The 14,185-nt window shown below is 53.6% G+C and overlaps 2 protein-coding genes and 1 long non-coding RNA gene across 4 annotated transcripts in view; 2 read left to right on the top strand and 1 right to left on the bottom strand.

Moving 5' to 3' along the window:
* The window catches only part of SAMD1 (sterile alpha motif domain containing 1), a 3,127-nt gene extending 834 nt beyond the window's left edge, over positions 1 to 2,293 (top strand). Inside the window, exons 2-6 of the mRNA XM_032265883.1 lie at positions 89 to 352; positions 775 to 1,069; positions 1,159 to 1,255; positions 1,353 to 1,464; positions 1,567 to 2,293. Of these exons, the coding sequence (XP_032121774.1) occupies positions 89 to 352; positions 775 to 1,069; positions 1,159 to 1,255; positions 1,353 to 1,464; positions 1,567 to 1,725 (927 nt within the window). The 3' untranslated portion in view covers positions 1,726 to 2,293. The remainder of the gene's footprint in view (positions 1 to 88; positions 353 to 774; positions 1,070 to 1,158; positions 1,256 to 1,352; positions 1,465 to 1,566) is intronic.
* A 1,417-nt stretch (positions 2,294 to 3,710) lies between these two features.
* CUNH19orf67 (chromosome unknown C19orf67 homolog) lies at positions 3,711 to 8,744 on the top strand. 2 transcript variants are annotated; one of them, XM_032265750.1, is made up of 6 exons: positions 3,711 to 5,102; positions 6,488 to 6,629; positions 6,763 to 6,863; positions 6,947 to 7,132; positions 7,757 to 7,891; positions 8,365 to 8,744. In XM_032265750.1, exons 1-6 carry the CDS (start codon positions 4,768 to 4,770, stop codon positions 8,537 to 8,539), a joined length of 1,074 nt encoding a protein of 357 aa, XP_032121641.1. In that variant the 5' UTR covers positions 3,711 to 4,767; the 3' UTR covers positions 8,540 to 8,744. The 2 variants fall into 2 exon arrangements, with proteins under 2 accessions (XP_032121641.1, XP_032121640.1); XM_032265749.1 differs by having other exon boundaries at positions 6,485 to 6,629.
* LOC116541522 lies at positions 6,287 to 8,536 on the bottom strand. The gene is made up of 2 exons (XR_004264845.1): positions 8,450 to 8,536; positions 6,287 to 7,101 (listed from the first exon to the last, which is right to left on the bottom strand). It is a non-coding gene; the product is annotated as an uncharacterized LOC116541522 (long non-coding RNA).
* Positions 8,745 to 14,185: the final 5,441 nt, after the last annotated feature.

Below are 14,185 nucleotides of genomic sequence, written 5' to 3'. Positions count from 1 at the left end.
ACCCGCCGTCGCCGCCCGGGAGCCGCCGCTGCCGCCGCCGCCACAGCCGCCGGCGCCGCCACAGCAGCAGCAGCCGCCGCCGCCGCAGCCACAGCCGCCGCCGGAGGGGGGCGCGGCGCGGGCCGGCGGCGCGGCGCGGCCCGTGAGCCTGCGGGAAGTCGTGCGCTACCTCGGGGGCAGCGGCGGCGCCGGCGGTCGCCTGACCCGCGGTCGCGTGCAAGGGCTGCTGGAGGAGGAGGCGGCGGCGCGGGGCCGCCTGGAGCGCACCCGTCTCGGAGCGCTAGCGCTGCCCCGCGGGGACAGGCCCGGACGGGCGCCGCCGGCCGCCAGCGCCCGCCCGTCTCGGAGCAAGGTGAGCGCGCCGGGGAGCGGGGGCGCCGCGCGGTGGGCAGGTGCGGGCGAAGTTCGTGGCGGGGGTGCGAGTCCCGGGAGGAACTGGGTGGCGGGTGGCTGGGGCTTTTCGCGCGTTTCCTGCGGGTTTAGTTCGTGGTGACCTTGGCAAGTGGCTGAATCTCCCGGAGCCTCAGTTTCCTTCGCTGTAAACGCGGCTTAGTAACAGTAGCGACCCCTTGGGGTTGTTGCGCGAGTTTAGTGAGATTCGGTTGTCGAAGGCTTTAGTTAACACAGAGCCTGGCACGGAGTGAATGCGTAAAAGTTAGTCCGTATTGTTCTTAAAGGTGGAATCGGTCCATCCTCCCCTCCGCCCGGATGCCACAGTCAGGGTCCGGGATTAGAACAGCTGCTAACCTCGCATGCTTCTCTCCTCCGCCCCAGAGAGGTGGAGAAGAGCGAGTGCTTGAGAAAGATGATGATGATGATGATGATGAAGACGAAGATGATGAAGATGATGTGTCAGAGGGCTCTGAAGTACCCGAGAGTGACCGTCCGGCAGGTGCCCAGCACCACCAGCTTAACGGCGAACGGGGACCTCAGAGTGCCAAGGAAAGGGTCAAAGACTGGACGTCCTGCGGAACTCACCAGGGCCAGGATGAAGGGCGGGGGCCAGCCCCGGGCAGCGGCACCCGCCAGGTGTTCTCCATGGCAAACATGAACAAGGAGGGGGGAACAGGTAAGGATCTCTGGGTGGGGGAAAGTGCCAGGTGGGAGGAACTCAGCCCCAAGACAAAGCCAAAGACAGGTTTTTTTTTTCTTTCCCAGCTTCTGTTGCCACCGGGCCAGACTCCCCATCTCCCGTGCCTTTGCCCCCAGGAAAACCAGCCCTACCTGGGGCCGACGGGACCCCCTTTGGCTGTCCGTAAGTTGGGGTGTTGGAGACGTGCGGGTGCTGCGCAGGTATGTGGCACAGCCAGAGGGACCTCTATGTTCACTGGTGTCCGTCTGTTTTGATGCAGTACTGGGCGCAAAGAGAAGTCGTCTGATCCTGTGGAGTGGACAGTGATGGATGTTGTGGAATATTTTACTGAGGCAGGCTTCCCCGAGCAGGCGACAGCTTTCCAAGAACAGGTGAGTTCCCAGCCCCGGATTACACACAGACAGACAGACAGAGGGTCTCTGTGGGACGTGCCCTGACCTGGCTCGCTCTCTCTTTGTCCCTGTGCCACCCAGGAAATTGATGGCAAATCTTTGCTGCTCATGCAGCGCACAGATGTGCTCACCGGCCTGTCCATCCGCCTTGGGCCAGCCCTGAAAATCTACGAGCACCACATCAAGGTGCTGCAGCAAGGCCACTTTGAGGACGACGACCCCGATGGCTTCTTAGGCTGAGCGCCCAGCCTCACCTCTGCCCCAACCCATTCTGGCCCCCATCTCACCCAAGACCCCCCAGAGTCCAGGAGCTGGACATGGACACCCTTGGCCCTCATAACAGATTCCAGGGAGGGGCACCCTGTATGTCCTCATCTTTGCCCCTTCTGTCTCACACACATTTGCCCTTCAGCACGTCGGTGCAGGGAGAGGATTGCTCCTTACACCCCAGGTGGCTGACCCTCCCCACCCAGCCCAGAACATTTTAGGAAAAAAAAAAAAAATGAAATGTGGGGGGCTTCTCATCTCCCCAAGATCCTCTTCCGTTCAGCCAGGTGTTTCCTGTATAAATGTTTGGATCTGCCTGTTTATTTTGGTGGGTGGTCTTTCCTCCGCCTCCCACCACCCATCCCCCTTCCCAGTCTCTGCCCCTGGCCTCCAGCTCCTAGGGGACTACCTGGCTTGGGGTTCCTTGGGTTTTTCCTCTCCTTCCTCTTTTCTTTCTGTTGATTGTTGCTCCAGCTGGCTGTATTGCTTTTTAATATTGCACCGAAGGTTTTTTAAATAAAATTTTAAAAAAAGGAAAAGGAAAAAAAGCCACGGGGTCCATTTTATAAATGGGGCAGGGGAGAGGGCGTTAAAGAGCTTCCTAAGAGAGCCAAAGGTTAGGACAGAATTGTTTGGGGAGGGGGAAAAAAAAGGAAAGGATGAATTATAGCTGCCTCAGTAATTGCTCCAAGGGGGTGGAAATACTTGCTTTTTTTCCTCTGTAATTTCGCCATATCTAGAACAGAGCTAGGCACACGGCAGGTGCTGAGTTTTTTTTGTTTGTTTGTTTGTCGAGATGGAGTTTGGCTCTTGTTGCCTGGGCTGGAGTGCAGTGGTGCGATCTTGGCTCACCTCAACCCTCATCTCCCAGATTCAAGCAATTCTCCTGCCTCAGCCTCCCGAATAGCTGGGATTACAGGCATGCGCCACCATTGCCAGCTAATTTTGTATTTTTAGTAGAGACGGTGTCTCTTTATGTTGGTCAGGCTGGTCTCGAATTCCTGACCTCAGGTGATCCGCCTGCCTCGGTCTCCCAAAGTGCTGGGATTACAGGCATGAGCCACTGCGCCCAGCCCAATTTTTGTTTTCCTTTTAGAGATGGTCTCGTTCTGTCACCCAGGCTGGAGTGCCGTGGTGCTATCATAGCTCATTGCAGCTGCAAACTGCTAGCTCAAGTGATCCTCCCACCTCGGCCTCCTAACTGGGACTACACGTGCACACTGCCACGCCCAGATAAGTTTTAGACATTTTTGTAGAGATGGGGTTCCAACTTTGTTGGCCAGGGTGGTCTCGAGCTCCCAGCTGCAAGCGATTCTCCTCCTGCCTGGGATTACAAGAGTTAGCCACCACGCCTGGCCTCAACTATTGTTGAATGGCTAGCAGTTAAGTTCTTGGGTTTACAAGCATTTTCTCAATTGTCCCCCCCAAATCCCACCTTACAGAAGAGACAACTGGCCCCGAACAGAGATGCTGTCTGCTCGGGGTCACACACAGTGGCGTCTGACACCTGTCTCAGTTATTCACTCAGAGTCTTTTTTTTTTTTTTCACTCAGAGTCTTTATAATTAGTGTGTTTGACATAATGTACATTAAAAAGTATAAACCTGTCAGCCCTTGCCTACTGCAAAGAATCCGCTACAGCTGTCAAGGGCAGGGGCTGTTCTAGAACCATAGTAGGGTTTCCAGGCCTCATGGTCCTCCCCATTAAAACAACAGAAGTGGGCTGGACGTGGTGGCTCACACCTGTCATCCCAGCACTTTGGGAAGCCAAGATGGGCGGATCACAAGGTCAGGAGTTCAGGATCAGTCTGACCAACATGGTGAAACCCTGTCTCTACTAAAAATACAAATATTAGCCGGGTGTGGTGGTGGGTACCTGTAGTCCCAGCTACCTCGGGAGGCTGAGGCAGGAGAATCGCTTGAACCTGGGAGGCGGAGGTTACAGTGAGCTGAGGTCACACCGTTGCACTCCAGCGTGGGCAACAAAAGTGAAACTCCATCTCAAAAAAAAAAAAAAAGGGATTGAGCCATCAGATGGGAAAAGATTTCCAAGTGAAGATTTTGTTTTGAGACCGGGTCTTCCTGTCACCTAGGCTAGAGTGCCGTGGTGCCATCATAGCTGGTGACAACCTCGAACTCTTGGGCACAAGTGATTTTTCTGCCTCAGACAACAGCCGACTAACATTTTATTTTCCTCCGGACGGGGTCTTGCTGAGTTGCTCAGGCTGGTCTCGAACTCCTGGCCTCAAGCAATCCTCCCACCTCAGCTTGCCAGAGTGTCAGGATTACAGGCGTGAGCCACCGAGCCAGGCCTGAAGATTTTTTATTATTTGTTAGTAGTAGTCCTCAGAGCTACTACATCCAAAGTCCCTACTGAGTTCTAAGGCAGTTTCTCAACTCCATTAGAGAGAGAGAAAAAAAAAGCCTGGGCACTTTGGGAGCCAAGACGGGAAATCGCTTGAGTCCAGGAGTTTGAGACCAACCTGGGCAACAGAGAGAGGCCCCCATCTTTATAAAATAAAAATTTTAAATTAAAATGATTTTTTAACAACAGCAACAAAACGGGTTCTGGGAGCGAGAGGCTGGGACTCGGGCCCGGGCGAGCTCATTCCATATACCTGTTTCAGGTGGGGGAAGTTGGAGACACGTTAGAGACCCCTCCACTCCAGGGATCCACTTCGAGAGGTTAAGGTCCTGGCTCTAACCACACCCCCAAGACAAGGCCAGAGGTCGCCTCCCTAGGCGGGTCCCTCCTCCCCACCGCCAGGTTCCCGGAGTGCGCGTGGCGCGTGTGTGGGGGGATGGGGGCCCGCAGGCGCGCGGACAGGAGCGGCGCGCCCCTCCCGCGTGTTGAAATTCAAAAGAGGCCAACTCCCCGCGGGCGCGGCGCGGCGCCGGTGGAGAGGTCAAGGCAGGGTCCAGTCGGAGGCTCCCGGGGCGGGGTCGAACCCGCCGCCGACACCGTGAGCAGCAGCAGAAGCTTCAAGAGCTCAGGTTCCCGCCCTACGACCCTACCATGGCTACGGAGCAGTGGTTAGAGGGGTCGCTCTGCCTGGACCCTGGAGAAACACCGCCTCCAGACGCCTTAGAACCTGGGACGCCGCCCTGCGCAGATCCCTCCTGGTCGACGCCCCCTAGCAGGCTTGGGGACCCACCTGAGCCGGACCCCGAAGATGCTGAGGGGCAGCTGCCTGAAGCCCCAGCCTCCACGCCTTCCCCCGAACCTCTGGTCCCCGGGCCCGGGCCAGCACCACCCCGCCTACCCCTGGAAACTTTGTTCAGCCCCATCACCGAACAGCTGCGCTACCTACTCAAGAAGGCGGATGATTTCCAGAGCTACTTGCTCTACAGGTGATGTTGGACGGGGTCCCAGCTCCTCATGGGTAAAGAGACTTGGAGGGGAGGCGACAGGAGGGGAGCCCAGGAGGTCAAGCCTATAGTGAGCTGTCCCATGATACACGCCAGGGTCGCAAAAATCCCAAAATTAGAAGCGCTAGGAGCCACAGGGAGATAGTGGAAGAAGCTAGCTTATTAAAATCAGTTTCCGAGTGAGCAGGGCTGTAGAATCGCGGGTAGGGGCGGCTACTGTTACTATCCTGGCAGTGTGGGCCTGCGGCTGTCAAATCTCTAGGACTTTCTTCCAGTTTTTAAATGCTGGCTTAGATTTTTGAACCCTGTGCCGGCTAAACAAGACCCACCTGACCCACACTTGGCCAGCAGGACATCAGTTTGAGACCCCAAAGGATAATGTGATTCCCAGACCAGCTTTCCCTGTGGCTCTCCAATTTCAGTGTCCATTGGAATATCCTAGGAGGCTGGGTTTTCTTGTTGGTGGTGGTTTTTTATTTTTGTTTTTGAGACAGTCTCGCTCCGTTGCCCAGGCTGGAGTGCAGTAGCACGATCTTGGCTCACTGCAACCTCCGTCTCCAGGGTTCAATCAAGCAATTCTCTGCCTCAGCCTCCCGGGTAGCTCGGATTACAGGCGCCCACCACCACGCCCGGCTAATTTCTGTATTTTTAGTAGACATGGGGTTTCACCATCTTGGCCAGGCTGGTCTTGAACTCCTGACCTCATGATCCACGGGGCTGGGTTTTGTTTTGGTTTTTGAGACAGTCTCGGTCTGCCACCAAAGCTGGAGTGCAGTGGCGCGATCTCGGCTCACTGCAACTTCCGCCTCCCAGGTTCAAGCGATTCTCATGAGGCTGGTTTTTTATTGAAACAGGGTCTCGCTCTGTCGCCCAAGCTGGAGTGCAATAGCGTAGTCATAGCTTACTGCAGCCTCAAGCTCTTGGAGGCAATCCTCCCGCCTCCACCTCCTAAGTAGCTGGGACTATAGGTGACACCATGCTCAGCTAATTTTTTTGTGTGTGTAGAAACGGGGTCTTGCTATGTTGCCCAGGCTGGTCTGGAACTCCCGGCCTCAAGCAATCCTCCAGCCTTAGCCTCCCAAAACTCTCAGATTGCAGGCATGAGCCACTGCACCCAGCCCCTGTAGGAAGCTCTGGGTCCTAAGTAGAGTCATGAGACTCAGGTGTCAGCTCTTTAACAAGTGTTCTAAACAGGTGTGATGCGGGTGAACCAGAAAGATGTTCAGAAAAGACCTAAAACTGGGGGCCTTTTCTAACAGGGGTCTAGCCAAGGGATACAGGTTGGGGGTGAGTAGAATGGGGAAAACCCGGGGGCAGGGAGAGGTCATGAGGGATTCCAGGCAAAGGCCCCCTTCTTCCTTCAGCAGAGATCAAGTACAGAAGGAGCAGCTGGCCAAGGCCATGCCCACCTTCTTACAGATGTGTGAACCCTACTTCCTGTACCTGGAGGCAGCTGCGAGAAGCGTACCCCCCATCTATGGAGTCCTGCAGGAGCTGGTCCGAAAGGGGGTGTGTGGGAGTTTCTTAAACCCCACGCCCCTTGCCTCTCGAAGCTCCAAGCCTGGGGGGATGGTGGATGGTGGAGGGGGAGGCCGGCTCCTCTCGGGCCAGCTGATCTCACTGTGCCCCCTCTGGTATGCAGCTGTTAGAGATCTCCCAACAGCTGACCCTGCGCCTGGAACAGCTGGTCCTCATGTACGCTTCCTTTGGGTTTGTGGACCTGGAGGAGACGAACCCCCTTAGGTATAACGGCTGGGGACTCGGATGGGGGTGGTGAAGGGGTCCAAGGCCCAGCCTCACCCCTGCATTCCCTCGTGTCCTGCCAGCATCTCCTGTTTCTTTTGCGGGAGGTTCTCCATCAGCATGTCCTGCGAGGTATCCATCTTCAGATACTGTGCCCCAGCTGCCTACACTGCCAGCCGCTTCCCCCGATACCTCTATAAGAAGATGCGCTGGCACCTGGAAACCATCCCAGAGGCCCCTGGTCGGGGACAAGATTCCCTTGTGGATTAGTAAGTCCTCTTACCCAAATTGAATTCCTCCCCTTTCTATGATGAATGCCAGTATGGGCCTCAAAATTGTCACCACCAAAGTGAAAACTGGGCAGGGCGTGGCATGGTGGCTTAAGCCTGTAATCCCAACACTTTGGGAGGCTGAGGCAGGAGGATCATTTGAGCCCAAGAGTTTGAGATCAGCCTGGGCAAGATGGCAAGACCCTGTCTTAACAACAACAACAAAATTCGCCAGGCATGGTATGGTGGCTGGCAGCTGGAGTCCCAGCTACTTGGGAAGGAGGATCACTTGAGCCCAGGAGTTCGAGGCTATAGTGAGCTGTGATTGTGCCACTGCACTCCAGCCTGAGTGGGAGCAAGAATCTGCCTCTTTAAAAAAAAAAAAAAAAAAGTGAACCAGGAAACAAGGCTTTTGAAAGGCTACCGCTATTTTCTTAAAACTCACCCTCCCACCAAAATAAAAGTCCTCATCTTAAAAAGAGGCTGGCTGGGAGAAAAGGCCTTGGAGTCACATCCCTACCTGAGAACTTCCGATGAGTTTCCACCTCACCTCCAAAATTAAAGCCCTCAACAGAAGAAGCTAGGAAACTGATCACTTCTAATTACAGCTCCCTCCTCTCCCAGCTACTTCCTGTGCTATCGAGATACTTGGGAGGACACAGGCCACAGTCCAGCCAATCCGTGCCCGCAGATCCAGAAGCTGTGGTCCATCGGCAGATGGGTGTCCCTGGGACCAGCCGAGGATGACCTTTATTCATGGTAGGAGCTAGGGCAATAGCAAAGCGGGCTTGGGTGCTGGAGGCGGGAGGCAGAACCCCTTCAAAGACAATTCACCTTCCCAAATACTTTGCTTCCCTTAGTAATGATAGCACCATATTGTGCCCTGAAAAGCACTCACGCAGACCCCAGTAACAACCCCAGTAACAACCCATCGAGGTCTAAGCTACTGGCCCCATTTAACAAAGAAAACAGGGTGCTCAGAGAAGTTGTTACCTGCCCAAGGACACACAGCTAGCAGGGCGATTGGACAGGTCAGGACCAGTTATTTAGCCTCCGGGAGCCATTACTAAGTTTCTGATCAACAAGGAAACAAGTTTCCCCGGGGGTTTTTCCCACCCGCAGCTGGAACAAAGCTTCTTTCAGCTGACGCCTCTCACTCAAAGGGAGGGACTCCCGAGAGGCAGGGGGCACTCAAGTCCAGGCCTGTCTCTCCCTGGTCCCCCCCACCACAGGATTTTGTGCCCGCAGCCTCTTGGGGACTACCAGCAGCTGCTGACCATCGGCTTCGAGGAGCCCTCGCCCATGCTGGCCACCGACCTGCTGGTGCAGATCCTCACGGGCCAGGCAGGCCAGGCCCGGCCTCCGAGCACAGCCGGGCCCGCGGGGTGGGCGGCGCAGGGGTCTTGAATCTGGGGAAGAGGGTAGGAGCTGGAGCTTGACAGTTCCAAACTCCAGGAGAGGGGGCAGGGGAGGGGCTCGTTCTCGCAGTGCAGCCCGGCCTCGCCTTCCAAAGGGCCAGGCCGAGCTGACCTGTCTGCACCGAGATCGGCCCAGCCGTGGGGCCCAGAATGCGGACATGCCAGTTTTGTGTTAAATAAAAGAAAGAAAGAGGTCACAGGCTCAGCGTCCGCTGGGAGCACCGCGCCCCTCCCTCTGGGGTGGGGATTCCCCGCCCGCTTGCGTGGCCTTCTGGGAAATGTAGTATTTTGAGAGAAGTCCACAATCCACCAATAGGCGGATGAGAGTCTGGCGCATGCGCATAGGCGCACATGAAGCAAAAAGGGAAGCGGTGCCTGTCAACAACCGGAACCCAGGAAATCTCAAGTTTCGGGTAGCGAGGGAATTCAACGCCCACTGGAGGGAAAGACTTAAGGTTACGCCCACTCCCGTATTTTCACCCGGAAGTTATTTCTTTATATCGTAAAAGAACTACTTTTCCCGAAGTGCCCCAGGAAACTACCCTCGATCAGTTTCCGAAGGCCCCGAGTTAGACTTTTTTTTTTTTCTCTTCTAGCGTTTGGGACTTGGAGGCCGCACAGGTCGTCGTCTTTCTTGGGGTATCCGGGGTGCGGGCGAGGTCGGGGAGCCCTATGGAATCCCAGCCTAGGATCTCTTAACCTCTCTCCAACCTCGGACTGGAGAGGAGACCCTGGCTGAGAGAAATGAACTCACCTGCTCGAAGCTCCTGCGAGCAAGTGGTGGACCTTGGACCTGAACCGAGTACTGTGGCCGCTTGCAAGGGAAAGGGTGTCGTCCTGAGCCAGGTGTCACTCAACTGTGGGTTATCCCCCTTTAATCCAAGGGGGTCACTTTTGGTTCCCCTCCCCTCAACATTTTCATAGAGGAGACACCCAGAGCCCTGTCCTTATTTATGATTTTGAGCAAAGCGCCCATCTTCAGTCCCTGGCACATAGTATTATCCTCCGTTTCCAGATGACAAAAAAGGACGTGAGAGGTGGTAAAATGAATCAATATTAGATTGGATGCCAACATTATTGCTCGGACAATGTTTTTTTTTTTTTTTTTTTTTTTTTTTTTTTTTTTGAGGTGGAGTATCAGGCTAGTTGCCCAGGCTGGAGTGCAATGGTGTGATCTCGGCTCACTGTAACCCCCACCTTCCAGGCTCAAGCGATTCTCCTGCCTCAGTCTCTGGGGTAGCTAGGATTACAGGCAAATGCCTCCACGCCCAACTAATTTTTGCATTTTTAGAAGAGATGGGGTTTCGCCATGTTGGCCAGGATGGTCTTGAACTCCTGACGTCAAGTGATCTGCCCACCTCAGCCTCCCAAAGTGCTGGGATTACAGGCGTGGCCCACCAAACCCCGCCACTATTGCTCTTCCGTGGGGGTTTCTGGTGACAATTTCTGACTGCATCAAGAATGCTTTTTAGTCCACAGTCCTCGTCTGAATGACATGAAATCCTGATGCTCCTTGATATCGCTTTGAAGGAGGCCCTGTGAGTTTTCTCATGTCTCTAAGATTTTTGGGGGGTAGGGAAGATCTTGCCCTGTCACCCAGGCTGGACTGCAGTGGCACAATTATGGAACCTCCATCTCCTACAACCTCTATCTCTTGGGGTAAAGAGATCCTCCCACTTTGGCCTCCCAAGCAGCTGGTAGTACCAGCAGCACCGATGCCTCTGCCTTTTGTTGTTGTTTGTTGTAGAGACAGAGTCTCGCTGTGTTGACCAAGCTGGCCTTCAACTCCTGGCCTCAAGCTATCCTCCTGCCTTGGCCCCCCAAAGTGCTGGGATTACAGGCATGACCCATCCCGACCGGCCTTTAAGATTCTTTAGACTCACAGGGTCCAATGGAAATAGCAGGTGAGTTTAGACTGGGCACGGTGGCTCACCTCTGTAATCCCAGGACTTTGGAAGCCTGTGGTGGGTGGATCATGACGTCAAGAGATTGAGACCAGTCTGGCCAACATGGGGAAACTCCATCTCTACTAAAAACACAAAAATTAGTTGGGCGTGGTGACGCATGTCTGTAATCCCAGCTTCTCAGGAGATTGAGGCAGCAGAACCACTTGAACCCGGGAGGTGGAGGTTGCAGTGAGCCGAGATCACGGCACTGCACTCCAGCCTGGGAGGCAGAGTAAGATTCCATCTCAAAAAAAAAAAAAAGAGATCTAGTATTTCACGTTTACAATATATCTCAATTCAGACTAGCCACAAACACCTCTAAACAGTCTACTTTAAGTCAAATCCAATGTCTGCTCAAGACAGGGTTTCGGGTGGGTGGTGACAGTAAGTCCTGGAAGGGGAAGGAAACACGCTTTGTTTCCTGGGTCCTGTGGCTCAGCAGCTTTCTACACCCTTGATTCTCAAACTTCCTGATGTGCATCAGAATCACATGGAGACTTTGATCATTAGATCTGGGATAAGACCCAAGAAAGTGCTGCTTTTTTTTTTTTCTCTCCTTCTCTCTTTTTTTTTTTTTCCCCCAGATGGAATCTCACTCTGTTGCCAGGCTGGAGTGTAGTGGTGCGATCTTAGCTCACCGCAACCTCCGCTTCCCAGGTTCAAGCAATTCTCCTGCCTCAGCCTCCTGAGTGGCTGGGACTACAGGCACCTGCTACCACGCCCAGCTGATTTTTGTATTTTTAGTAGAGATGGGGTTTCTCCATGTTGGTCAGGCTAGTCTCGAACTCCTGACCTCAGGTGATCCACCTGCCTCAGCCTCCCAAAGTTCTAGGATTACAGGTGTGACCTCTCTCTCCCTCTTTATTTTATTTGGGACAGAGTCACGCTCTGTTGTCAGGCGCCGGGCTGGAGTACAGTGGCGTGATCTCAGCTCACTGCAACTTCTGCCTCCTGAGTTCAAGCAATTCTTCTGCCTCAGCTTCCCGAGTAGCTGAGACCACAGGCACACGCCACCATGCCCAGCTAATTTTTGTATTTTTTAGTAGAGATGGGGTTTCACCATGGTCTTGATCTCTTGACCTTGTGATCTGCCCACCTCGGCCTCTCAAAGTGCTGGGATAACATTTTTTTTATTAAGACTTTGTCCGTGCTAGTATATACAATGGAGTGTTGGGGGGGGCGGGGAAGAAGACTTTGTCTTGCTGCATTGCCCAGGCTGGTCTCCAACTTCTAGACTCAAGCAGTCCTCCCACCTCAGCCTCCCAAAGTGCTGGGATTACAAGCATGAGCCACTGCACCTGGCCCCTGAAGGCGCATGTCTAGCAGTTCCCCAAGCATCTCGGATACTGCTGGTCCTGCCACTACTGTGAGAACTGCTGTTTTACACTTCCTTCATGGTTCTCACTCAGCTGCACATTGGAATCACCTGGGAGCTTCAAAAAATACTGATGTCAAGCCCTTCCCCCATCTGACTTACTTCACATACAGAGGCCTCCAGTTGAGTTTAACATTCAGGAAAGTTACAGAGTCCCCCATCTATACTTTGTGTGTGTGTGTGTGTGTGTGTGTGTGTGTGTGTGTGTGTGTGTGTTTTGTTTTGTTTTTTGAGATGGAGTTTCGCTCTTGTTGCTCAGGCTGGAGTGCAGCGGCTTGATCTCCACTCATTGCAACCTCCACCTCCCAGGTTCAAGCCATTCTCCTGGCTCAGCCTTTCGAGTAGCTGGGATTACAGGCAAGCACCACCACGCCCAGCTAATTTTGTAATTTTTTTAGTACACACAGGGTTTCTCCATCTTGGTCAGGTTTGTCTGCAACTCTCAGCCTCAGGTGATCAGCCCACCTCGGCATCCCAAAGTGCTGGGATTACAGGTGTGAGCCACCGAATCCAGCCCCTGTCTATACTTAGTAGTCCTGTCCACTCTTTTTTTAGACGAATGATTCTCCTGCCTCAGCCTCTTGAGTAGCTGGGACTACAGGAGCGTACCACCACGCCTGACTAATTTTTCTATTTTTTTTTTTTTTTTTTTTTTTTTTTTTAGACACAGGATTTCACCATGTTGGCCAGGATGGTCTCGATCTCTTGACCTTGTGATCTGCCCGCCTCGGCCTCCCAAAGTGCTGGGATTACAGGCGTGAGCCACCGCACCAGGCCTTAATTTTTCTATTTTTTAGTAGAGATGGCATTTTGCCATGTTGGCCAGGCCGGTTTGGAACACCTGACCTCAGATGATCCACCTGCCTTGGCCTCCCAAAGTGCTGGGATTACAGGCTTGAGCCACCATGCCCTGCCCCTGTCCACTCTTGATAGACTTAGTTCTTGGCTCCCCTGCTGGAAATGAAGCCCAGCCTCCAGGTGTTTCCATTTTCCACTTCTCAGGCTCAATCCCGCCTGTCTCTACATATCTTCCACAGTCACGGTGAAGTATGCTGAGGAGCGGGTAACTGTGTCAATGATGGATGGGGTCAGGTGATGAGCCCTTCTTGGCTGACCTGCTCTTGGGTGCAGCCCTGTATGGGCGTGACCTCTCTGTATTTTATGCCTAAGGATTTCACTAGATATTTGATGTATCTATACAAGAGACAGAGTTAGACAGAACCAAGAATTTTTTTTTTTTTTTTTGAGACGGAGTTTCGTTCTTATTACCCACGCTGGAGTGCAATGGCACGATCTCGGCTCACTGCAACCTCCGTCTCCTGAGTTCAAGCAATTCTCCTGCCTCAGCCTCCCGAGAAGCTGGGACTACCAGCATGCGCCACCATGCCCAGCTAATTTTTGTACTTTTAGTAGAGATGGGGTTTCAACATGTTGACCAGGATGGTGTCGATCTCTTGACCTCGTGATCCACCTGTCTCGGCCTCCCAAAGTGCTGGGATTATAGGCGTGAGCCACCACGCCCGGCCTAAGAATTTGTTTTTTGAGACAGAGTCTCACCCTGTCGCCCAGGCTGCAGTACAATGGCTCAATCTCGGCTCACTGCAACCTCCGTTTCCTGGGTTCAAAAGATTATCCTGCCTCAGCCTCCCAAGTAGCTGGTGCCTCCCGCCACCACGCCCAGCTAATTGTTTTGTATTTTTAGTAGAGACGGGGTTTCACCATGTTGGCCAGGCTGGTGTTTTGTTTAAGACAGAGTCTCAGCCGGGCGCGGTGGCTCAAGCCTGTAATCCCAGCACTTTGGGAGGCCGAGGCGGGTGGATCACGAGGTCAAGAGATCGAGACCAACCTGGTCAACATGGTGAAACCCCGTCTCTACTAAAAATACAAAAAATTAGCTGGGCATGGTGGCGTGTGCCTGTAATCCCAGTTACTCAGGAGGCTGAGGCAGGAGAATTGCCTGAACCCAGGAGGCGGAGGTTGCAGTGAGCCGAAATCGCGCCATTGCACTCCAGCCTGGGTAACAAGAGCGAAACCCCATCTCAAAAAAAAAAAAAAAAAAAAAAAAGACAGAGTCTCGCTCTGTCGCCCAAGCTGGAGTGCAGTGACATGATCTCAAGAGCCAAGAGTTTAAGCAGCAATTCTAAAACATTCCTGGGTTGAGTGTGGTGGTTCATTCCTGTAGCGCCAGCTACTCAGGAGGCTGAGGCAGGTGGGTCACTTGAGCCAAGGAGATCAAGGTTACAGTGAACTGTGATCATGCCACTGCACTGCAGACTGCATGACAGCAAGACCCTGTCTCCAAAATTGAAAACTT

This window comes from Sapajus apella, unplaced genomic scaffold, assembly GCF_009761245.1.
Source record: "Sapajus apella isolate SASKATOON/1434 unplaced genomic scaffold, GSC_monkey_1.0 scaffold152, whole genome shotgun sequence".
NCBI classification, from domain to species: Eukaryota; Metazoa; Chordata; class Mammalia; order Primates; family Cebidae; genus Sapajus; species Sapajus apella.
Note: the sequence above shows the minus strand (reverse complement) of the source record. Positions and strands in the feature narration are given on the sequence as shown.

Coding starts and splice junctions, on each gene's coding strand:
- CUNH19orf67 (XM_032265749.1), top strand. CDS start 4,768: ATGGCTACGGAGCAGTGGTTAGAGGGGTCGCTCTGCCTGGACCCTGGA. Junction 6,630..6,762: donor AGGAGCTGGTCCGAAAGGGG/GTGTGTGGGAGT, acceptor TCTGGTATGCAG/CTGTTAGAGATCTCCCAACA. Junction 7,892..8,364: donor GAGGATGACCTTTATTCATG/GTAGGAGCTAGG, acceptor CCCCCACCACAG/GATTTTGTGCCCGCAGCCTC.